This window comes from Scardinius erythrophthalmus (assembly GCF_964197995.2).
Source record: "Scardinius erythrophthalmus genome assembly, chromosome: 15".
In the NCBI taxonomy this organism is placed as follows: Eukaryota; Metazoa; Chordata; class Actinopteri; order Cypriniformes; family Leuciscidae; genus Scardinius; species Scardinius erythrophthalmus.
The window spans coordinates 40,635,158-40,660,938 of record NC_138235.1 but is presented as its reverse complement, the minus strand read 5'-3'; the positions used below and the strand labels follow the sequence as shown (position 1 = coordinate 40,660,938).

The following is a 25,781-nucleotide window of genomic DNA, read 5'->3' as shown; positions in this document are numbered from 1 at the left end:
ATAAACTTTTTTCTGCCAAAAGTGCCGTGCGAGTCGCACAATGGAACCAGTGCACATACTGGGGTGCACTTGACTCGGATCTCCACAGCAGGGTATTTTTAGGCTGCAAAAACATCACCTGTGCAGTTTGCAGGTCAGTGGCGCACCCAACCGCATCATGCCCACAGGTAAACCCTTCCTCTCTTCCCTACGTCGGAATAAGCAATGCTAAATCCACCAGCTATGTGCCACGTGCTGCAACCACCAGCGCCATACAGGACTCTGCTTTCGACGAAAGCAGGCAGCCTTGTAACCATTTCAACGCGGGCAAATGTCAAAGATCGCGCTGCCGGTTTCTGCACATCTGCAGTTTTTGTGGCGGCGCCCATGCTCGCATTGTATGTCCAGTCTTCAAGTCTGCGAATAAAAAATCAAAAAATTATTTGGAGACTCCTGTGAATATTTCGCGCATGCACTTCGAACTAGCTCATCACCCGGATGCCGAATTTACTGATTATCTGCTGTCAGGTTTAAAAAACGGCTTTAAACCCGGCTTAGAATGCCCGCTTTCCCAAAACATCATATGTAATAATCTCCAATCCGCCCTTTTAGAACCTGAAGTCGTAGACAAACTGATCAAAAAAGAAGTTGAGTCAGGCTTCATGATCGGTCCGTTCGACAACCCTCCATTTAATCTGTTTCGTATCAGCCCCATTGGAGTGGCTACAAGGAAATTCTCGGGTAAAAAACGACTAATAATCGATCTGTCAGCCCCTCACAATTCTCCGTTCCCAAGCATAAACAGCTTGATCCCCCTCGATGAATTTTCGCTCAAATACCACGACATAGATCAGGCTATCGATATGATCAAAATCGCAGGTCGGGGCGCTTGGCTTGCAAAAATCGACGTTACATCCGCTTTCAAAGTAATGCCTATCCATCCAGGTTCATGGCACCTATTTGGAGTTCGCTGGCTCGGGAAATATTATTTCGCAGTGCGTTTAACTTTCGGATGCAAAAGCAGTCCTAAAATTTTCGACATGCTATAAGAAGCCGTCTGCTGGATTTTGTCAAACAACTACGCCATTCCCCACCTCATTCACTTGCTAGACGATTTTTTAATAATCTCGTCTCCCAATGCTATCCCAGCCGCGCACATCCTCACAGTCCAAAAAGTTTTTTCTGAACTAGGAATTCCTATCGCACAGGAAAAAACCATGGGCCCTGCAACATCCATCGAGTTCCTAGGAATTAATTTGGATTCACAAAAATTCCAAGCATCCCTCCCCAAAGAGAAAATTGATCGAATAATCCTCGTCTCTTCTACTTTCCTTGAAAAATCCAACTTTTCAAAACGCGAACTCCTGTCCCTGCTTGGACATCTAAACTTCGCAATGCGCATCATCCCGCAGGGCCGCCCCTTCATCTCGCATCTCCTCTCACTCGCGTCCTCTGTCCACTCGCTAGAAGACCGCATTTCTATAACTCAAGCATGTCGCGACGAACTCAGGCTATGGTTAACATTTCTAAAACAGTGGAACGGCCTATCCTTTTTCTACAACAACCTGGTTTCATCCCCCACCGACATCCAATTGTTCACAGACGCCGCCCCCTCAATTGGGTTCGGGGGATTTTATCAAGGTCGTTGGTTTGCGGCTCCGTGGCCACCACAGCTCCACGACATATCTCAATCCTCAGCTCTATTCGAGCTTTACCCTCTCGTAGTAGCAGCTTTCCTGTGGGGAAAAGAATGGGCCGCTAGTAGCGTTTTAGTGCATTGCGACAATGACGCAACAGTGCATTGCATTAACAAAGGCCGTTCCCATTCACCCGCTCTGATGCCACTTTTAAGGCGTCTCATCTGGATTTCAGCTTGCGACCAATTCATTATTATTGCTAAACACATCCCTGGGTCAAAAAACCAAATCGCTGACTCCCTGTCTCGTTTTCTGTTTCAGAAATTCAGGATGCTGGCTCCAGAGGCAGATCAATCCCCAACTCCAGTTCCTCGTTATTCAGAACTAATATTCCCGTAACCCACCCGTTAAAACCCCTGCTTGACGCATCACTAGACACTATCCTCCAAGCAGTATCTCCCAGGACCCTTCAATCCTACGTTACTGCTTGGAGATGTTTTAAAACATTCCATGTCCCTTATAACTTGCCTTTCCCTGACTTTTCTCTTCTTTCAATCACCTCTTTTATCTCCTACCTTAACATCTTTAAGGGCCTACAAGTCGGGTCCATCAAAGGATATTTGAGCGGCATCCAGTTTTTCCATAAATTGATGTATGGCGCTCCTTCCTCCGAGATAAACAATTCACAAACCTCCCTCCTGATCAAAGGGATTCAAAAATCCCAGCCTACCCGTCCCGACGCCAGGCAACCTATAACGCTAGACATTCTCACCAAATGTATTCACGCCCTCCGCACAGGCTACCAGCCCCTCGATACCGCTCGCACACTCGACGCCATGTTTATCTTAGCTTTTTTTGGTTTTCTTAGATGCTCGGAACTCGCCATCACTTCCAAATTTGACCCAAAAATCCATCCCACCATCTCAGACCTGTCAGTACTAGACGGCGAAACCATTTCATATTTGATCAAACAAAGTAAGACTGACCAAACCAAAAAAGGTCATTTTATCTACATTTTTAACCTCGCTTCGCAAATCCAACCATACCAGTCAATTCTGGCATATCTGCAATGGAGAAGTTCTCAGGCTAAATCTCCTCTAGAACCTCTGTTTTTAGATGAATCCAAAAAACCTGTGACACGTTTTTGGTTCCAGAAACACCTCAAATCTGTTCTCCAACAGTCAGGCATTTCAGCAAAGAATTTTTCTAGTCACTCATTCCGCATCGGGGCAGCAACTTCAGCAGCCCAAAAAGGCCTCTCCCAACAGCAGATTCAAGCCCTTGGGAGATGGTCCTCCGATGCTTTCCAAAGCTACATCAGGACCAACCGGTTCCACATTAAAAAAGCTCACCAAATCCTCATCGAGTAAAAAAAAAAAAAAAAAAAAAAAAAAAAAAAAACCTCACTCTCCTCTTTCCTGTCTCCTCTTTCTGTCCAGCGAGCATTGGTCTCACAGCGGACGGAGTGAGAACTTTCCCGGTAGAGCACTTAAGTTTTCTCTTTCATCCAGCGATGCAGTGTGAGAAAATCTCCTGGGCAAGCACTCATTTTCCTGTTTCCTCTTTCTGTCCAGCGAGCATTGGTCTCACAGCGGACGGGGTGAGAACTTTCCCGGTAGAGCACTTAAGTTTTCTCTTTCATCCAGCGATGCAGTGTGAGAAAATCTCCTGGGCAAGCACTCATTTTCCTGTTTCCTCTTTCTGTCCAGCGAGCATTGGTCTCACAGCGGACGGGGTGAGAACTTTCCCGGTAGAGCACTTAAGTTTTCTCTTTCATCCAGCGATGCAGTGTGAGAAAATCTCCTGGGCAAGCACTCATTTTTCTGTTTCCTCTTTCTGTCCAGCGAGCATTGGTTTCACAGTGGGTGGAGTGAGAACTTTCCCGGTAGAGCACTTACGTTTTCTCTTTCATCCAGCGAGCATTTGGTCTCACTGCGGATGCAGTGTGAGAATTTCTTGGGCAAGCACTCCTTTCTGTTTCTTCTCTGACCAGCGAGCATTTGGGCTTAGCGGAAAAGCGCAAATCCTCCCGATCAGTCACTGTAAACTACAAACCGCTCCACGTTCGCAGACCAACAGGGGCCGTCAGTCCAAGCAGTGAGCCACCATTACGGGCCTTCCCGGTCAAGAATCCAGGCCCCTTCTCGAGATGCCAGCCCGCCAAACTCGGCACTCATTTGGGGGGTCTTTAGTCCGGCGGCTGTCCTCTGCTCTTTAGCCTTGGGGGGAGTACTCTGGGTTCGGGCCGAACTCCGAGCTCGGAGCCCTCCCTCCGGACAGCACGCCAAACACGCATTAAACTTTACCCCTACAAAATTATATGTAAGTGTGAACTCGTGAAATGACGTTTTATTAACAAGGTTCGGGAGGAGCACGTTCAGATAATTAACACAAGTGGAGAGCACTCAGCAATCAATGGTAAGAGGTATATATACTCAGCAGTCTCACCTCATTTCATTGACAGTTTTTGCAGCATCCCTCCACCACCCCTTCTCCACGCTTCTAGTCCTAAAACACTTACATACGGGGGGAGTACTCTGGGTTCGGGCCGAACTCCGAGCTCGGAGCCCTCCCTCCGGACAGCACGCCAAACACGCATTAAACTTTACCCCTTCAAAATTATATGTAAGTGTGAACTCGTGAATCACTAATAATTTGTTTTATTTCTATTTTTAAGACACAATTAAGCAGAAAACAATGAAACAAAAAGACAGGTATTTGCCTCATATATATACACAGTAGGCTATGTATTTGATGAACTCTTAAACCCTATCTTTGTGAAAAAAGGTTAAATATTATTACTTTTAATGACATTCATGTGCAATGGGGAGAGTAATACAATATTTTCCTATGAACAACAGCGTGTTTAACACACAAACGATAAGTTCAGTTAAATTAAATTAAATTAACAGTTTTGTTTTGATAGCTGGTAGCTTTATTCCTTACCCATCAAAGTTTATAGTTTGAATCGATCTGCCATGTTTTGTTTTGTTTGTGTTTGTTTTTTGCATATTTTATCCACACTAGTTCACTTTCTGATAATTTTCTGACAAAGCTTCCATGCAGGATCTGGGTGCTTGCTGTGTGAAAAATCGATCGATAAACGGATATAGCAAAGGAAGTGCATTTAAACTCGCTTGCGCGTGCAGTCGAAGGGAAGTGCGATTTGTCCGGGGAGTCGGATTTCGGTAGGCTACAACACCGGCAACGGTAAATGGCAGTAAGCCCATCCCACCCATCCGAGAAGTGTCAACTCTTATATTGAAAAGGGCTTATTGAGGGGTCGTGACATCACATTGAAGCAATACCCCTGATTGGCTGACTACACGTGTGGATCGTAGTCACACACTCTGTGGAAAGATAGTGCCAAAAGATCTGTAGACGTGTGCAGAGGGATCTGTGAATGCCCTGTGATCTGCAAACACAGATCCAACACTTGCATGCTGAGCTTTGCACAGAATGTGTAAGAATGTCTTTTTACAGTGGTTTGAAAACACAAGTTAAACTGTGTTTGTTTGCAAATTGTGAGGAGGGCATTTTTTTAATGGAAAAAACAGCGAAACAGTTGTGCCAAAATTCTGAAAACAAATGCAACACAATCTACAAACAAATAATGACCCTCATGCGCAGACAAATCAATGCATTCATTCAAATTCTGGTTGTCAAGTACAAGTCACTGATTTCTATTTGTGAATCATAAAGAGTTTGTTTGCGGATTTTAAATCTATTTGTAGATCACATTTTATATTTGTATGTCATGAAGAGTCTGTTTCCAGATTTTAAATTTATTTGTAGATCTTGTTTTGTGTTTACAAATTGAAATATGCATTTTTGACTCATAGTCTCTTCATTTTCAATGATTATGGCATTATTTTGTCACAACAGTGAAACAATAGTGTCAGAATTCTGAAAACAAATGTGACACAATCTACAAACAGAACATGATCTTCACCTGCAAACAAGTCATTTTACATTCATTCAAATTCTGGTTTTCAAGTACAAGTCACTGATTTCTATTTGTGAATCAGGATGTGTTTATTTGTGGATTTTTAATATTTTTGTAGATCATGCTTTATATTTGTGGATCACAAAGAGTTTGTTTGTGGATTTTTAATCTATTTGTAGATTGTGTTTTGTGTTTACAAGTTGCAATATCTATTTGTGACTTTTAGTCTGTCCATTTTCAATGGTTTAGGCATAAATTTACCCCCATAATTTTTGAAGTCAGATTGGTGCCATCTGGTGGATGTAGTGAGCATAATTATCGTGCAATATCATATTTTAACCACTAGATGGACTTACAGCTCTCTGTAGAAAGGCTTGTGAATTCTAGTTGTTTTTGCACATATTTGCCTATTTTTTCAGGTTGTGGATTTTAACCCTCTGAGGTCGACAAACGCACGGGCGCGTTTTGCTGGATTTTCTCCACATTGTAGCACTATAAACTTAAATTACTCAGTCATTTATAGTCATACAGAAAAAAGAAATATAAAAAAAGAATCTGTGATATTTCTCCTTTTGTATGTGTCCACTTACAATCAAACCAAAACATTGTGCTTTTGTAAAATAAAGAAAATAAACAGGGTGTGCGTTCTGCCTCTCCGTCGCGGTGAACTTTTTTTTCTCGAGCACGTCTATAAACTGAAACAAAACTCAGCGAATACTTGTCACACATTTATGAGCCATACACCTTTATAAACATTTAAGTGTGTACTTTTAAATGATCGGATTCAAAACGAAAACAAATATTCTCTGTTTAAGTAATTTGTATAAAACCAACAAGATGTCCAGCCTCTCAAACGCTTCCTCATTACAGTTAATTTGGCCACGCCCACTCGCGCAAAAGATATTCACATGCAAATCTCCACATGGACCGCGTCTCGCTCATTACCTCAACAACAAAACACTTCACTTCACTTTTCGTCGAGTTTGAAAGACGTGTCTGAGCTTACATTGGATTTAGGCTACCTCAGAAGAAAAAGAACGCGATTTGAAGACAAGAAAGGTGTAAGGTAAGCAGTGTTAATTTTGACAGCAAATTTTTATTTAGTTTTAGTCATAGTCTTTTGACTAAAATGCCATTTAGTTTTAGTCATATTTTAGTCATCTGAATTGTTTTAGTTTTAGTCTAGTTTTAGTCGACGAAAATACAATAACATTTTAGTCGACTAAATCTACAGTATATTTAGTCGACTAAAATCGAATTTAAATTGTAATGCATTAATTTAGAATTTCTCTAAAATTTCCAAACCCATTATAGCCTACTCCCAAAACACTATTAACCTGTTAATATGAATAATTTGTAAAGTTTGAACATGCAATACAGACACATTTTTAACGGCTGTGAAATACAAAAAACATCTTAAAATTAAATAAAACCACTTCTCCTAAAGAAATAGCCTAGTCTTTTTTTTCAATGCATGATATATGTAGTATTCATTCTTTATTCTTTCAAGCAGACATATTTCTATAAATTAAATATAATTAATCCTTATTACAGCTTTTAAAGAGCAGTGAGTGCTTTTCTCTTTTTATTTTGTTGTTTGATTAAGTGCACAGACGGCATTATGTGTATTACGCACTGTCACTTTAAGAACGAGTGTGCAGATCCAATGGCACTGATGCACATGATCCGCTATTCTCACAACGGTACATTCTTTATTCTCACATCAACGGTACATTCTTTAAAGACATAACCGACTGTGTTTACGTGAATACTCTCCAAAACTGACATTTAGACAATGTTGTGTGTATTTTATCCATTCAGACGCGAAAGAGAGCTCAGTTCAGTCCTCGCGCGCTGTATAGCTGTGCAGGCACGCTTCTGGTCGGGTGTGTGTGTGTGTGTGTGTGTGTGCGCGCGCGCGCGCGCACAGAAAAACATTCAGATCTATCCATGTCTACTCTTCTCTTTCTCCCAGACGTTTACATTTTTTAACGATCTATAGACATGAATCAAGCGCATGCCAACTCCTGTCCGCGGGTAGATCAGCACATCACAATTCAAATCTGCGCTTTACCACAAACGCATCAGTTATGACTGGATCTCTTCCTCAATCGTCCCTCCCCAACATTTTCGTCTAGTTTTTATTCGTTGACGAAAATGTCAATACATTTTCGTCATAGTTGTCGTCATTTAAAACAGTTTTTTATTTAGTTTTCGTCTCGTTTTCGTCACTGAAATTAACGAAATTAACACTGAAGGTAAGAAATTCTTACGTATTAATTGTTATTGTTGCATAAATGTCACGTTGCAGTTGAACTGTTGCTAGATATATGGGGAATATTATAATATTTAGACCCGTGTTTACTGTTACTGTGCTTGTGGATATCTGCTCAAACGTAGATATGTATATGGTAACCATAATGTTTTATATTTGATCGCGATCGCGTTTGAATGTATCATATTTTTGATAGCGATCGCGTTTGAATGTATCATATTTTTGATAGCGATCGCGTTTGAATGTACACATCATATTTTGGATGAAAGCAAAACGCACCAAACGGCTTCATTTTTTTATTATTATCTCATTTCATATCATCATAACGGATGGAAACATTTGAAGTAACATGATAATCAATATATTTTTCTCTAGCTTAGTTGTTACTGAAATCTTTTTGAAAATATATATAGGCTGCTATATTGTTATTATTTTATGCAGCACTGCGCATAGCCTATACCTACAAGGCACAACAAACCTGGTGTTCATTAATATATTGTTGGAAACATTTGTGTGAGTGTGTGTGTATTCTGTGAATTTTAAAAAGCAATTTTAACAAGAAAAATCTAAAATGTATTCCCAAAATCGTGCAGGCCTTTCTCTTGATATCAGTATGTTCACTTTTTTTTTTTTTTTTTTTTTTTTCAGGGCCTAGATGCCACTGAGTCCTGCTGACTTCAACGTTCACAGTACATGTCTCTGTACATGAACATGGTACTTTTTTGTTGTGTATCTTTGGATTATGTTGTGTTGTAAATAAATCCAAACAATTTTAAAAGCCATTCTTTTTTAAATCTCCTCATTCTTTGTGAAAGGGTGGTCAGAATGATGGGCCCTGATAAGCTCCTAATAGGGCCATTAGGGAGGTTCTTTGTCTTTCTCAGGTGTGGAAAGCTTTCATATTATTGAGATGATCCGCTCCTTCGCATATTGCTTTATCACACAAAACACGTCGTAAAATTTTTAAATCAATATATTGTCTTCTCTGAATGAGCAGTCAGGGTGATTCTCACATAGTTTTAGAGCAAATATTCTAGGCTACGTCATACAATTTTCAAAAGTCTTGTGAAGAAATAATCAGTATGGGTTTCATGACCTTATTTCAGTGAGAATTTATTTTTGTATTTTCACAAACCACGCATAAATGTCATTATCTCAAAACTACAAACTTTTACATACATGCTGCTGATATATTATTGTAGCAGAGTTTGTGCTGAATACAGTGTAATTAGACTTTAGCCATGAAAATGTCACAAGTAACAGAAATAACCACAAATGTCAGAGCATGTCAGAACACCTCCAGGGCCCAGAAAACAGCTCAGACCCCAGAGGGTTAATATAATTAATACTTTTCTCAACACTCAAAGCGCTTTACATAGAAGGGGGGAATCTCCTCAACCACCACCAATAGATGGTTAATATATAATAAGAGATTCACAAAGAGTATTTTTGTCAAGTTTTTTGTTTGGTTGGTTGGTTTAAATGGTAATTTGAAGTGCCAGTTTTACTTTATAATACAGTCAAACCTGAACATTGCATTAGAAAGAGAACAAATGGAAAGCATTTTAATTCCCATTGTTTTAATTCGAACTTAATAAAAATGCAATTCTTTCAGTCATAACATTTTTTTATTAACCTTCTATAATAAACATTTTCATTAGAATTATTTTTTGTACAATTCAATGAACAGTAACTCTTATTCAAAATTGGCAACAACAATTATGAACAAAAAACTAAGGCATTTTTAGAGTTTTGTCTGAGTGACACACACCAAACTAAAGACTCATAACTCCAAAACTATAACAAGGAGAGTCAAAAGGTAGGTATCGTTTGATAGAACACTTTTCAAATTTTCTGAAAATATAAATTACATTACATTTGGACATTCTCCTGCCGAGAAACTGCTGATAAAAGACAAAAAATATATAGAATTTTTATTATGATTTTGCATATCTCTCTTGTTTGACATGCAATAACTCGGGAAGAAAATACAGTAGGGGAAAAAATCTGGGGAAGTCCCTCTACATATGAGCTGCATCTGGATCAAATGTTGTGGTGATTGGATAAAGGAATCAAAAGTTACAGCATTTGGAACCAAATTGTTCAGTCTTTGACGCCCCTCATGGGCATTTTTTATATTGTTTCAACATTAAGAATATCTTGTCATAAAAGCAATAGATTAAGTTCATTTTGGGCTCATTTTAATTGTATTAATATGCTGTAAAAAATGAAGTGCCATTTTCAACGATTTTTGAATGTTTCATGAGATGTATGATGTTTTTGACACATTGCAGTAGATAGTACAAAAAAGTATTTTATAGATTATGAAAAAAAAATTCTATTTATCAGCAAATAACTCAGCAATACTTAGGAGTTTTTCAAATTGGCTACATTCACTGTAAAGATCAGACTCTAAGCTTTCAAATGACACCAATTTTGTGTTAATCGAGGCAATATTTTTGAAAAATATGATAATTAATATTTTCGCAGCTAGGTGGCGCCCGCGGGCGGTACACTCCGGTTTAGAGCGACTAGTCAGCACTCGTTAAGAGTTGATCGAAGTGGTTGGATGCTTTAAAAAGCTGAGATTCTAAGCTTTAAGATGATATATATTTTGTGTTATTCCACGTTTGAAAACGAGCACGGACGGTTCCGGGAAAATTGGAAAAGACTTTGCCCCCCGGAAGGATGAGAGACTTGTTTTTTAGCCAAGTATGCATAACAATACAAATATCTTGTGATCAAAGCAATGGATTATGTTGTGTTTGGGCTCTTTGTAATCTGCTGTAAATAAAGATGTTTGTTTTTTCCCAATCCATGCATGTTTCATTGAGTTATGAGCTGAAACGTCACATCAAAACAACATAGCATCACTGCTACTGCTACTTCCTTGGTGCGTCTGTGGTATTTTTGTGTTAGAACGCCATGATGAATATCTTTAGATCTGATTGATGGAATATATTGATTATATATACAGTATATGTTTTATATATCTTTTTAATCGTGAGCTCCTGCTGTAAATAACGATGTGTCATTTTTCATGATTGATGTATGTTTCATGAAGATACGAGTAAAAAGGCCAAGTCTAAGCTGCCTTGCTTGGCTACGTGCTTCTGTGGATGTTTTGTGTGTTAGAACTCCATGAGGAATATCTTTAGTTCTGAGAGATGGATTATGTTGAGTTTGGACTCATTTTAATTATAATCATCTGCTGTAAATAATGATGTGTCATTTTCCACAATCGGATAATGTTTCATGAAGTTACGAGCGGAAATGTGTCTAAAATTCAGTATCCATATATGGGTCTCTTGAGGGGCGTCTTTTACACAAACCTTGCTCAAGTTTAGTAAAAAGCCTGAAAAAATTATGCTTGTTGTATTCTACTCATTGAGACCTTTCAAATGACATATGACACAGGACTATCTGAGCTGTATGATGTATTTGACATATTGCTGTATGTAGTACAAAAAAGTAGTTAAATATTCATTCATATAATAAATTATGAAAACTTTTTTTTCTATTTATCAGCAAAATAACTCAGCACTACATAGGAGTTTATCAAATTGGCTACATTCATTGTAAATTTCAGACTCTAAGCTTTCAAATGACACTTATTTTAAGTTGATCAATGTAATATTTTTGAAAAATATTATAATTTTAGATTTTTCGCAGCTAGGTGGCGCCTGCGGGGGTACACTCCATTTTAGAGTGATAACTCAGCATTCTTTAGGAGTTGATCAAAGTGATTAGATGCATTAAAAAACTGAGATTCTGGGGGGGCGCTCTATGGTGGCTAAGCAGTAAGACGTGTTTGGCAGGGCTTCCGGCATGCTTGCCTAATTTAATGTATTTTTCTTAAAGTATTCTTTCAAACTCGACGCCAGAAGTTTAAGTATCGGACCTTCTTGTTAAGTTGACTCCAAAAATCTGCAAAAATGGCGACAAATCTCAGAAAATACAAGTACACGGGATCAGCGGGCGCTAGGCCGAACGCCTCCTCGGACCGGATTACTTCCAAGGGTATGAGAGAATCGGCTCCACCCTCACCAAACCCCGGCGAACCGGATACACCTGACTTGAAGTCTGAAATACTTCTTGCGCTGAAGTCTGAGATCTCGGCGGTGATTAAATCGGAGCTGAAGGATGCCCTCGCGGAAGATTTCGACTTTCTTAAAAATGAATTACTAGCGGTGAAATCTGAAATAATAAACAGCACTGCGGCGCTTCGCTCGGAGCTAGACCAAGTCAAAGTGAGTGTCAAAGATATTGAGGGTGGCTTATCTACTTGGTCAGATGAGGTTGTCGCCCTTCAAAGTACAGTGGGTGAGTTGAAATCGGAGCTAAAGGAGCTAAAGGTGAAGTGTGAAGACATGGAGGGCCGGATGAGGAGGTGCAACGTGCGGATTCTCGGTGTTCCCGAGACACCGGATTCCAGTTCAACCATAGCAGTCGCCAAGATGCTAACTGAGGTGCTACAGCTCGGGAAAGAGCCACTGATCGATCGATCGCATCGTACACCAGGTCAAAAGAGACCGGGTGGTAAACCAAGAGTAATTGTTGCTAAGTTTCACTATTATCAAGAGTGTGCGGAGATTCTGCGCCGTGCACGCACCTGTGACCCACTTTATTTCAAGGGCGCGAATATCACAATTTTTCCTGATTACACTGCAAGCGTGGCGAAGGCACGGGCAGCGTTCACAGACGTGAGGAGGCTACTTCATAACCGGCCAGGTGTTCACTACGGATTACTTTTTCCGGCACGGCTGCGTATTACCCACGGTGAGGAAGACAAAGAATTTGCTGACCCAAAAAAGGCCATGGCTTATGTGAAGGAGAATATTATTGTGGCGACAGATGACGATCATTGACTGTGGAGCTGGTTTCCCTCGGTCTGCATATTTTTTCAGGTTGTATGGTCACAATTGTTTTAGATCACGAAATATGTAAATTGTTATGCAGAAAATACTCTTTAGGGGATGAATGTAAAGCACTTTGTTTACAACGAACTAATTTAAGAGGGTCAACATTTGTATTAATTTTATCTTCTTGCGTTGAGAATACTATCGTTACTATATAATTTTCTTTTTGGAAATTTTCTTTTCTGTTTTTTTCTGGGGACTAACCGGAAGCCCAAGCAGCTAGAGTTATGTTCCCCAATACAAGCACTATAATGTGTGGATTTTTATGTTGTGAGGTTATGTTTCTCCTGGTTCTTGTAGGAGAAGGGGGTGGGTTTATACTGGATCTGTATATCATTGGGTTGTTTCTTGTCAGTTTCTCGAATGTAACCCTTTTGATTTGTGTATATTTTTTTTATATATGGTTATAGTATGGCTAACAAAAAAGGTACTAGACATTCGTATGATTATTCGGTTAACTGTGTAAGCTGGAACGTGAAGTCCATCAACGGTCCCTTAAAATTTAGGAAAATTATAACACATTTAAAGCAGCTTAATACAGATATAGCTTTTTTACAGGAGACCCATGTGTGCGCAGAGGATAGTTTACGTCTAAGTAAAAAATGGTCTGGTCAGGTGTTTCAATCAAATTTCCACTCTAGGTCAAGGGGAGTGGCCATCATGATTGGTAATCATATACAATTTACTGCTTCTATTGTACATACAGACTCGGCTGGGCGTTATGTACTCGTGGTAGGGAAGCTGTACGCACTTCCAGTTATTTTAGTTTCAGTTTATGCACCAAACTGGGATGATTGTACCTTTTTTAATACCCTATTTTCAAATATGCCAGATATGTCAACACACAGTCTCATAATGGGTGGAGATATCAATTGTGTGCTCTCATCTCTAGATCGAAGTGCAGCTGGTAAAACAACCCTTACTAAATCTGCTCACTCGATCAAATCATTTCTGGAAACGTACGGGGTGGCTGATGTGTGGCGTTTTCGCAATCCTACCTCGAGGGCGTATTCATTCTTCTCACCTGTTCATAATACGTATTCCCGAATTGATTCTTTTTTCATTGACAAGAGAATTTTACATATGGTGAGGGAATGTGACTATGGCGCCATAGTCATTTCGGATCATGGGCCCCTTAGTATGAAATTGCGTTTTTCTGAGTCACAATCAGTATTTCGCCGATGGCGGTTGAACACCTTACGACTTTCAGATGAGAAGTTTGTTAGTTATATAAGGGCAGAAATTCAATTCTTTCTTGAAGTAAATCAAACCCCGGGGATGCCATTTTCTACCGTCTGGGAGTCCTTAAAGGCCTACCTGAGGGGCCAGATAATCTCATATTGTGCTAACAAGAAGAAGAGAAGCTCTGAACGACTAAGAGTGTTGACAGACGAAATATTACTTGTGGACAGGGAGTATAGCCATTCCCCTACGCCAGATTTGGTCAAGAAACATATGTCACTTCAAACTGAATTTAATACTTTGTCTACCCAACAGGCTGAATACCAGATCTCTAGGTCGAGGCGTGGGTATTATGAACATGGTGAGAAGGCGGGACGTTTGCTCGCACATCAGCTGCGCCAGAGATCAGTCTCTCAAACTATTCCAGCTATAATTAATGATCAAGGTAATCTTTGTTCAGACAATGAAAAAATTAAATCCTGTTTTAGTCAGTTCTATCAATCACTGTACTCTTCTGACTTATTTCCTAATCAGTCTGATTTGGAGACCTTCTTTGAAGGTATAAGCATTCCCTCCCTAAATTCAGATCTGGCAGACGAATTGGAAAAAGATATTTCAGTGACTGAGATAGTTTTTGCAATTAGAGACATGCAAAGTGGCAAGTGTCCGGGGCCGGATGGCTTCCCGGCTGAATTTTTTAAGAAATTTTCCGAATTACTGTCTCCCTTACTGCTGTCAGTTTTTAATGAGTCTTCTGTAAATTTGTCACTTCCAGTATCTATGCGACAAGCTATCATATCGTTATTACTTAAAAAGGAGAAAAGCCCTCTAAACTGTAGTTCTTACCGGCCGGTGTCGCTTCTGAATGCGGATGCCAAGATCTTCGCAAAGGTCTTGGCAAAGCGCCTTGAGGGGGTGGTTCCCACTGTTGTTTCATCTGACCAGACAGGGTTTGTTAAAAATCGCCAATCCTTTTTTAACATTAGACGATTGTTTGGTGTGCTGTATGCTCCCACTCCACCCGACCACAAGGACGATGAGGTGATACTCTCCCTTGATGCTGAAAAAGCATTTGACCGGGTGGAGTGGGGTTATCTGTTTAACCTGTTAAGCTGCAACCCCACTTTTGAAAAATCCCCAGAAATGACATACCCAAACTGAAACAGATACAGTTCATGAACCCTTTGTACTAAAAGCACAAGTATGGTCTCATTTGAAAGCTGACACCTGGCAGTTTATTGTAAATGTAGAATTAATTATTGTCATAATGACAAAAATTGTTATAAATAGCTTCAAAGTTTTGTAAAGTTATTAGAAATTAATTTTAATGAAACATCCTCATGAAAATAAAATTGAAGTTGGCCCTGTAGCAATCTAGAAATGCACTACAGCTAAAGCCACGTCTAAACATTTTATGTTTAAAATCTGAAGATAATAAGTCCAAAACTCTGTATTTAGTTAAATGTTTTTCAAGACCATGTCAGTTGACTTTATTTTGATTTGAGGCTAAAATGCTGCTGATGTTTAGTCATCTTTTAAGTCATCCATTCAGTCTTATTGTCTCTATTGTTTTGTGGTGCAAACGATCCCCATTCAGTCTCAGTCTCCCCCTGCACACATTCACACCTCTCCAGCCTGGTTATGGCTCTAAATATGCATTTCTTTTGTCTGCATTATAGTTACTAACGACTGGCTATTCACAGGCTATTCATATGGTTTCAATCCCTAAATTCTTTTCTCAAAGTTCACCTCACATTTTAAATAAAGAATAAAGAACATTCTTGAATAAAGAAACTTTCAGTAAGCATTCAAAAAAACATAAAAGTATAACTTCTAGGTTGCAGGTGCACCTAGGGAGCTAGCATGTTAGCTTAGCACACCATCAATACATGACAATTTATGAGATTAAAACCATGTTTGTGCTCCAAACTTACATTAAAACGCAAGTGGAGTATTTTAAATAATCTTCTGTAATCTAGTTTGGCTTCAGATAAAAAAATCAGACAGAAAATATACTATTGTATACTGTTCTGCACAATGATAGTCTATATAGATTAGCATTACATTATAAATATAATCTATTATTATGAAAATACCTGGCATGGCTTGGAAAACACAGGTAACTCAAATATCATTGCAATCATGTTTATTATCTTCAAAACATCTGTATCTGCATTTTACAGCGCAAACTCTGTAGCTTTGTGTGTATCAGTGACGTCCTGGAATGTCACATGATCATGGCTCTTCTTCATGTTCTATATATGGACAATTATTGTGCATATAGCGCCCTCAGGCTATTGGTATGAATTATAAACACAGTATCAGAGTATGCAAACGCTCATAATGATTACATCGACGCATTTGGGTATAAATTCAATAAATATTATTCCTGTCTATAGAAATATGATGTGAATCTATGAGAATATATCAATATTTCTCCAAATCTGCACATTTTTGAGCTAAAGCCCTGAGGGACGTTGTTTTGTGTATCGCTGTCATGACGACAGCACAGGAGTTTTTTTATGAATGAAAGCGGCTGACGCGCATAATTCATATCAAAGGTATCGACTCATTTTTTCATTTCATAACTCCTGACACAAATTAAGAAATAACTGTCGCTATAAGTTTCTCAGAATACAATAGTGGTCAAATACTGAAACTTGAGTCTTATATCTTTTTAATGATGTATAGTTTGTCGAAGTATAACATTAAATCTGATAGTAACTTTGAGCTATATATAAAAAAAACCGCTTCAGTGCGCCGACGCACTGGTGCAGCTTAACAGGTTAAGACTTTAGAAAACTTTAAATTTGGCCCTAAATTTATATCATGGATAAAATTGCTATATTCTTCGCCAACGGCAGCAGTACGCACCAACAATAACATATCCAACTATTTCGAATTACAACGAGGAACGCGCCAGGGTTGTCCGCTCTCGCCTCTCTTATTTGCGATTGCGATGGAACCTTTGGCTATTGCCGTATTAAGACAAAGCTCAGTCATTAAAGGTATAAACCGTATGGGCTTTATGCATAAGATCTCTCTTTATGCCGATGACACGCTCTTGTTTATTTCGGATCCTCTGTCTAGTATCCCTGAGTTACTGATCCTACTTGGTAAATTTGGGAGAATTTCTGGCTATAAGGTTAATGTTCAGAAAAGTGAGCTGATGCCTGTGACCTCTCTGGAGGGGAAACTTGCTGTTCCATTTAAAATAAGTTCGGAAAAGTTTAAATATCTGGGTATTTGGATAACGCGTAATTTTAAGAATCTTTATAGGGCTAATTACAATCCTTTGTTAGCAAATCTTAAACGGGACATTTCTCGCTGGGAATCCTTGCCTCTTTCCTTGGGGGGAAGGATTAATTCAGTTAAAATGATTATTTTGCCTAAATTTCTTTACTTGTTCCAAAGCTTGCCAATTTTTCTCTCTAAATCATTCTTTTCCAACCTGAATAGCCAGCTATCATCCTTTATATGGAATAAAAAGCATCCAAGGATTAACAAAAAGATTTTACAGCTGCCCCGTAATTTGGGGGGCATGGCGCTCCCTAATTTCATGTACTATTATTGGGCTGCTAATATTAGAGCGTGGTTGTACTGGTTGAGAAAAGACACTGATGTGCCAGGTTGGGTGACTTTGGAGAGGGCCTCAATTACATCCAGCTCTCCTACAGCATTGCTCTGCTCTAGGTTACCCTTTAAACAATCAATTTCAACGTACTCTTCCAGCCCAGTTGTTATCCATACAGTTAAGATTTGGAACCAATGTAGACGGTCCTTTGGTTATACCGGGTTATTGTTCACTGCCCCTGTATCAAATAACCATATGTTTGTCCCTTCTGTAACGGATGAGGCTTTTAAAATTTGGGCTGTGAATGGAATACATTCACTAAATAATCTGTACATTGATAATAATTTTGCCTCATTTGAACAACTAGTAAAAAAAATTTATATTAAAAAATCACATTTTTTTAGGTATTTGCAATTGAGAAACTTTGTTATGGCTAATTCTGATTGTTTTCCTCAGTGTCCCGTTCAGTCTCTTGTGGATAAGATATTTGACTGTAAGACAGACAGAAAACAGGTCCTGAGCAAGATTTATACACTGCTCAGTTCATACCATGAGACCAATCTGGACATTCTGAAGCACAAGTGGGAATCTGACTTGGATGAAGACATATCGGACGCGGTCTGGCAAAAGGTAGTACAGAATATTCATTCGTCTTCAGTGTGTTTGAGACATGCTGTTATCCAGTTTAAAGTGGTACACCGTCTACATTGGTCCAAAGACAAATTGTCCAAGATCAGGTTGGACCTGGATCCTGCATGCGATCGGTGCAAACAAACCCCGGCTACACTTCTACACATGTTTTGGACTTGTTCGAAGCTTCATGGATACTGGCTATCTATTTTTGATACATTTTCCAAAATATGTGGAAAGACTGTGCACCCGTGCCCTTTGACTGCACTATTTGGGGTGATCAAGGTGGATGCTTCTTTGAGCGGGTGCCAGGTCAACATGATCGCTTTTTGTTCCTTGCTAGCTAGAAGACTTATTTTGTGTAGGTGGAAGGATCCTTGCCCTCCAACATATGGACACTGGATTAAGGAGGTCATGTGTCATATTCATTTGGAAAAGATTAGATATAGTGTAAAAGGGTCTGTTGAGAAGTTTTACAATATGTGGATGCCATTTTTGTCTTTTTTTGAAAGTGTGCCAATTGACAATTTTGTATAAATATCTACACAAACCTGTGTTAAGAAGTATATGAGGTTGCATAGAGGTCTGACCACTGTTCTCATTTCTATTTATTTATTTATTTATTTGTTATTATTTTTATATCTATCTTTTACGGATCCAGTATGGGGTGGGGGAGGGGGGCTTTTTGCTGTCGCTGTGTTAATCTAAATGTGAAACTAAAAATCAATAAAAAGACTTTGTTCAAAAAAAAAAAAACTGAGATTCTAAGCTTTAAAATGATACCTATTTTGTGTTATCGTGGCTGATTTGTAGATTGTACGCACAAAAAAAACTCTGTATTTTCTGTATTTAAACGCCCCTAGTGACAGTTTCATGTGAGAGTAACGTATGATCTTACCACAGTATCTCCAGTTTACAGTGAGGATTCGCCAGTCCAGCAGAGAACAGCTTCACTCCTGAGTCTCCTAGATTATTATCAGACAGATTCAGTTCTCTCAGGTGTGAGGGGTTTGATCTCAGAGCTGAAGCCAGAGCAGCACAACCTTCATCTGTCACACCACACCTATCCAACCTGTAGAGAACAATGACACACATTAAGCCTATATCTAGAGATAAACATGACACTTAAAAAATAACATAATCCTGTCAATATGAAATATATACAAATACTCATTAGTTCACATTTTGAAAATTCATCAGTTAGGATTAGGGGATTGATTATAGAGTTTGTAGAGTATATAAATCATTATTTCTATGGAAAGTCCCCATAAAACAAGTAAACCCAACGTGTGTGTGTGTGTGTGTGTGTGAGCTTAATGTATTTGTAAGCATTTTAAGGAACGTGTGTGTGTGTGTGGGTGAGTGTGCTTAATGTATTTGTAATCATTTTAAGGAACGTATGTGTGTGTGTGTGTGTTTGTGTGTCTGTGTCTGTGTGTGTGTGTGTGTGTGTGTGTGTGTTTGTGTGTGTGTGTGTGTGTGTGTGTGTGTGTGTGTGTGTGTGTGTGTGTGTGTGTTAGCAGGGGAAGATTGGGACGATTCCAAGGGTCCAGCAGAACTCCATAATTTCCTGGATGATTTTGGTATTTACTATGTAAAATAATCTCATAGGAAGAACGCTATAAAGAACGGGTATTCATTATAGTGTGTGTGTGTTTTCAACACTCTATTGTTTGAGCTACAGGAAAGATTCCTTAACCCCCTGAGGTCGACAATCACGCCGGCGTGATCTGCTCGTTTTTTTTTTTATATCAGTGCAAAATACTCTGTTGATTTTGATTTTACATACTTGTATTGTACAACATTCAAAACTGTTAAATGTCTTCTTTTATTTGTGTACACTCATAATAAAAATAAAATGTTGTGTTTTTCGCAAAACAAAGAAAATAAACATGATGCGCGTTCTGCCGTCTCTCTCAATGTGAAACTCATTCTGAAAAGCGACAGAAAATGACCTGTAACTCAGCGAATGTTTGTCACACAGACTTGAAACGCATGTCTATACAACGCTTGGAATCTCTATTTTTAAAGTATGTAAATAATATAAAAAACAAATATTCTATTTTTAAGTAATCCATACGAAAGCAGCGGCATGTACAGTTTCTCAAACGCGCCCTCATTAAATTTAATTTGAACGCGCCTACGAGCGCACGAGCGATTGACATGCAAATGATCCATGCGGAGAAACGCAGACTGTAAACGCCCTCATCACCTCAAAACAAAGAAGCAGAGACTTCGTAACTTACTCCTTACTGTGTTTGAAAGACGCGCCTGAGCTTACATTGGATTTAGGCTACCTCAGAAGAAGAAGAACGCAATTTGAAGACAAGAAAGATTTAAGGTAAGAAATTTTTACATATTAGTTTGTTATTGTTGCATAAATGTCACATTGCAGTTGAACTGTTGCTAGATATATGGGGAATATTATAATATTTAGACCCGTGTTTACTGTTAAGCCTACTGTGTTTGTGGATATCTGGTCAAACGTAGATATGTATGGTAACCATAATGTTTTATATTTGAGCGCGATCGCGTTTGAATGTATCAGATTTTGCAGCGCGATCGCGTTTGAATGTATCATTTGAAAATTTGAAAAGCAAAACGCACCAAACGGCTTCATGTTTTTACTATTATCTCATTTCATATCATCATAACGAAAGGAAACATTTGAAGTAACATGATAATCAATATATTTTTCTCTAGCTTGGTTGTTACTGAAATATTTTGTAAGATTTATACTGCTATCTATTGTTATTATTATTTTACCCAGCACTGCGCATAGCTTATGCCTACATGGCACAACAAACCTTGTGTTCATTATATTATATATTGTTGGAAACATTTGTGTGTGTGTGTGTGTATTTTGTGAACTTTAAAAAGCAATTTTAACCAGAAAAATCTAATATTTATTTCCAAAATCGTGCAGGCCTTTCTCTTGATATCAGTATGTTCACTTTTTTTTCAGGGCCCAGATGCCACTGAGTCCTGCCGACTTCAACATTCAGATGAGTCTCTGGAACATGAACATGGTAAAGTGAAAATCAAACACCTTGGAAATTAAAGGTATGTACAATGTTTTTAGGAATGGCACAAAGGTCTGTCTTTGAAGTGTTTTTTTTTGGCATTTGTTGTGTATCTTTGGGTTATGTTGTGTTGTAAATAAATTCAAACAATTTAAAAGCCATTCTTTTTAAAATCTCCTCATTTACAGTATTGTGCAAGGTTGCTCAGAATGACAGGGCTATTAGGAGCTATATTAGGATAGCTCCTAATAGGGCCGTTGGGGAGGTTCTTTGTCTTTCTCAGGTGAGAAAAGCATACATATTAATGAGGTGATCACACCTCCCGCATAAGGCTTTCTAACACAAAACACGTCGTAAAAATTTTAAATCAATATATTGTCTTCTCTGAATGAGCAGTCAGGGTGATTTTCACATAGTTTTAGAGCAAATATTCTAGGCTACGTCATACAATTTTCAAAAGTCTTGTGCAGAAATAATCAGTAGGGGTTTCATGGCCTTATTTCAGTGAGAATTTTTTTTTGTATTTTCACAAACCACGCATAAATGTCATTATCTCAAAACTACAAACTTTTACATACATGCTGTTGATATATTATTGTAGCAGAGTTTGTGCTGAATACAGTGTAATTAGACTCCAGCCATGAAAATGTCACAAGTAACAGAAATAACCAGAAATGTCAGAGCATGTCAGAACACCTCCAGGGCCCAGAAAACAGCTCAGACCTCAGAGGGTTAACTTTTAAAATTAATTTTACACTCCTATGGCCAACTTTCTTTATTAAACATTTTTAACACTTTATAATGGGCTAAGGTTTAATTTTGTTAGCATTGGTTAACATGAACCAACAATTAATGAACAATATTCTACAGCATTTATTAATCTTAGTTAAAGGGTTAGTTCACCCAAAAATGAAAATTCTGTCAGTAATTACTCACCCTCATGTTGTTCCAACCATGTAAGTCTTTCGTTCATCTTCGGAACACAAATTAAGATATTTTTGATGAAATCTGACAGAATTTTGACTCCTCCATAGGCTTCCAGTGTGACCGAAACTCACCGGCCCAGAATAGTTATTAAAACATCGTTAAAATAGTCCAAGTAACTACAGTGGCACTACATTAAGTTTATCATGCGACGACAATACTTTTTGTGCGGAAAAACAACAAAAATAACGACTTTATCCAACTATTAGTGTTCCTCAATGTGGGCCTCTGACGAGAGTTCACGGGAGCGCCAGGACGCATGCGCGAGAACTGAGCTTACGGCGTTCTTCTTCTACTACTACTTGTTACTGACTGCTCACTCCTTGGGAGTATTTAAGCTCAGTTCTCGCGCATGCGTCCTGGCGCTCCCGTGAACTCTCGTGATGAACGAAAGACTTACATGGTTGGAACAACATGAGGGTGAGTAATTACTGACAGAATTTTCATTTTTGGGTGAACTAACCCTTTAATGTTAAGCTCAACATTTTATAGGACATTTTTAAGATCCAAAGTTGTATCTGTTAACATGCACTGTGAACTAACATGAACACTAATATTTTATCAACTAACATTAATAAAGGCTATTGCTCTCTGTTAGTTCATGTTAAATGCATTAACAAATGAGACCTTTTTGGTAACACTTTATTTGGTAACACTTATTGTAAAGTGTTACAATAAGGTCTCATTAACAAATGAGACCTTATTGTAAAGTGTTACCAAAAATTTAATAAAATGAAAATAAAATACCTTAATAATGCAAACAACTCATTGGATAACATTGGGCTGCATATAAAGAAACAAAATGCATTTTTCTTTTGCTGGATGTCTGTTGTCTATTTGCATATCAATAAAGATTTCTTTTAATACAATGCACATTGAATTTGTCATTTCTACAAGTTTTATAGCACTTCAATTTTGTGAGCCTGACATATTACATTTGTTATCATTAGCACTCCATGTTCAAAGATTTACTAGCTGTCAGTTCATCTCTTATAAGCTGCTGCCATCTAGTGGTTGTTAGTTGTAACTCTAAAAGTATGGGGAACTGCTTAATTAATGTCTGTTTAGTAATTCATATTTTATCCTTCATTTGCTCTCCAGAAGGCATATTTGAGCACACACACACATGTAGATTCCTTTAAATGTTAAGGGGAAGATTAAAAAAGAGAAACTGGATCTGTGAATTCTCACAGAATCACAATTGAATTCATATCTTGCTACTCAGTCAGAATCTTATTAACCTGGAGTCCCAGTCTCTGTCACAATAACCATATATGTAATGTTTTAGGCCTATTGGCAGACATCCGTTTAAAATTTAGGCAATGGTATATAAAGAAGCTTTTCTCCATATCCACTTCAGTTTCTCAGCTTGCACTTTAATTATTGATTAGGCTACTTCTGTACTGGTTTGCGCTTGGCAAAGATGTTCAGATATCTCTATGCCTAGTAGACCTACACCAAACGCTCATTAAAAGGGCTGTACAGTGCGACATATATCTACACAAAGATTGGTCTGTGCGATGAATAAATGTCCCACTGTAGCATGCGTGCGATACAGTTTTGTAAACTCCGTTACTTGTGTTTGTTTTCAGACATGATAACAGTCGTTTTATACTTGTGCTTATGCGATATCACGATTTTTGATGGTGGATGATTTAGGGGCTGTTTACACCTGGCCACTTCATGCGTTTTCTGTGAAAAGACCAGGTGTAAATGCCCTCCGAAACGCATTCGAGACGGATTTGAATCCGATCGCTCAAACCCCTTCAGGAGGAGGTCTGGGCCGCATTTCAGACCAAACTGGACAAGTGTAAATGCATCTGGTTGTTGAAACCACATATGGAAATTTTACTTCTCCCAAAAATGCTAAAAAATAAGCGTGTGAGAGCGTGTGATAGGCTATATGTCATATTATAGCCAGATATGACGCCGCTACTGCAACACGCATCACCGCAGACGAGCAGCTGAGCATCTGTTCATCAAGACAGCGTTCAAACTATCGCAAATCAAAGTGAAAGTAAGTCGCAGACGCTTAACACACAATCATCATCATTAAAAGTAAAGAAATGAAATGATCTTCCAGGGCTGTTGCTGCTCACTCTTATTGCGGTCTTTGATTTAGAGATTTTAGCTGATGATCAATAAAATGCAGCTCATATCTGTTGCTTTCGGTGACGTGCCCTCCATTAAATCTGCATATAGCGCGGGAATTGAAGATCGGATTTAAATCCGCTTTGCAAAAACACATTTATGTGACCAGGGGCCTGTTTCAATAAGGAGGTTCAATCAACTCTGAGTTAAAACTTGAACTCTGAGTTGACTTACCCTGAGATGGGAAACTCTGAGTTTTTGGTTTCAGAACAGCTGAAATGAGTTAGTTCAATCAACTCTGAGTTGACTGACTCTGAGTTTAGCGCGTGCACCACAACTATAAAAAGCCATTATCAATGGAGCACAGATATTATGAGTCACCATGGCAACAGCGCCAGACAAAAAGAGGTCTTCATATTTCTTCACATTTTAATTACTGTTATACAGTGATGGGTGTAATTAATTACAAAGTAATCTAAATACTGTAATTTAATTAAAGGGATTACTCTTAATTCTTCTGTAATTTAAAGTTAAATCTGATGTAATTGTATTAGACTATAGAACAATTCTGTATAGCCTATTTAACATACATTTTTAAAAGTTATATTTTTAATTTAACCTTCTCCCTCTACACACTTTGGTCAATTCAAGAATAATTCATGCAATTGTATATTGTTTATTTGAAAGTATTAAAAGTGCTGTTTCTTGTCTCTCCTTGTATTGTTCAAGTGTTTAAGGTTGACATGGGATTTAGTAATTAGTAATAAGTAGACCAATAATTTCTAAAGATAGTCATTATTACATTAATCTAATTACACTGTTGAAGATGTCATTTGTAGTTAGTAATACAAGTAACTTGCCCAACTGTTATAATATCAGAGGTGAAACTGGAAGAACAGTATGTTATTCAACCTAATTTTAATTTTCATGTAGGTGCAATCCTGCAGGCATTAAAAGAACATGGCAGCAGCTGAAATTTAAATATAAAAACATAATTTTGTCAAATTTTACGGCTGAGGGAATTCCAGGACGGACTTCAGAGCCAGTCCCAAAGATTCAAGGGCCTTCATAAAATGTAAGAGGTTTACATATGTGTTATTTTTTATATAGGCTATTTTTGATATTTCCATTTATTTTACTTTGGGTTAGGATTTTTGTTGGTCCCAATAGATTCTGATGGTAATATCTGTCTTTTGGAGCCTCCTGTCCCAACAGAACCCCAGGCAGTTGTAAGTCGCCTACTCAATACACCAGAAATTATGACAAATATTGTTATAAAGTGTACTCAACCAAATGCTCATCACACGGGGATAAAGAGTTTCTGCTGCCACAGAGAGGCCTACAGAGGTAATGTTAACATTATGTGTCTACACATCAAACAATCTACATTTTTATGTGGAGTAGCCTATAGAATCTAAGTTTAAATCTAAGTATAAACGGGTATTCTTATCTCTCCCTCCACCCCCAGAGTGCGGAAGAACAGCAGAAAGGACGGTCCATCAACTTCTGTTGCACAGATGAACACATTTCAGTGATTTCCA

General features: G+C 38.4%; 1 protein-coding gene across 4 annotated transcripts in view; it reads right to left on the bottom strand.

Annotated features, from left to right (window-relative positions):
* Nucleotides 1-25,781, bottom strand: part of LOC308703321 (NLR family CARD domain-containing protein 3-like) — a 316,889-nt gene that overhangs the window by 205,856 nt on the left and 85,252 nt on the right. For all 4 annotated transcript variants that reach the window (XM_081386699.1, XM_081386700.1, XM_081386701.1 and 1 more), the window contains exon 10: nt 19,041-19,214. In XM_081386699.1, coding sequence (XP_081242825.1) covers nt 19,041-19,214 — 174 coding nt within the window. The remainder of the gene's footprint in view (nt 1-19,040; nt 19,215-25,781) is intronic.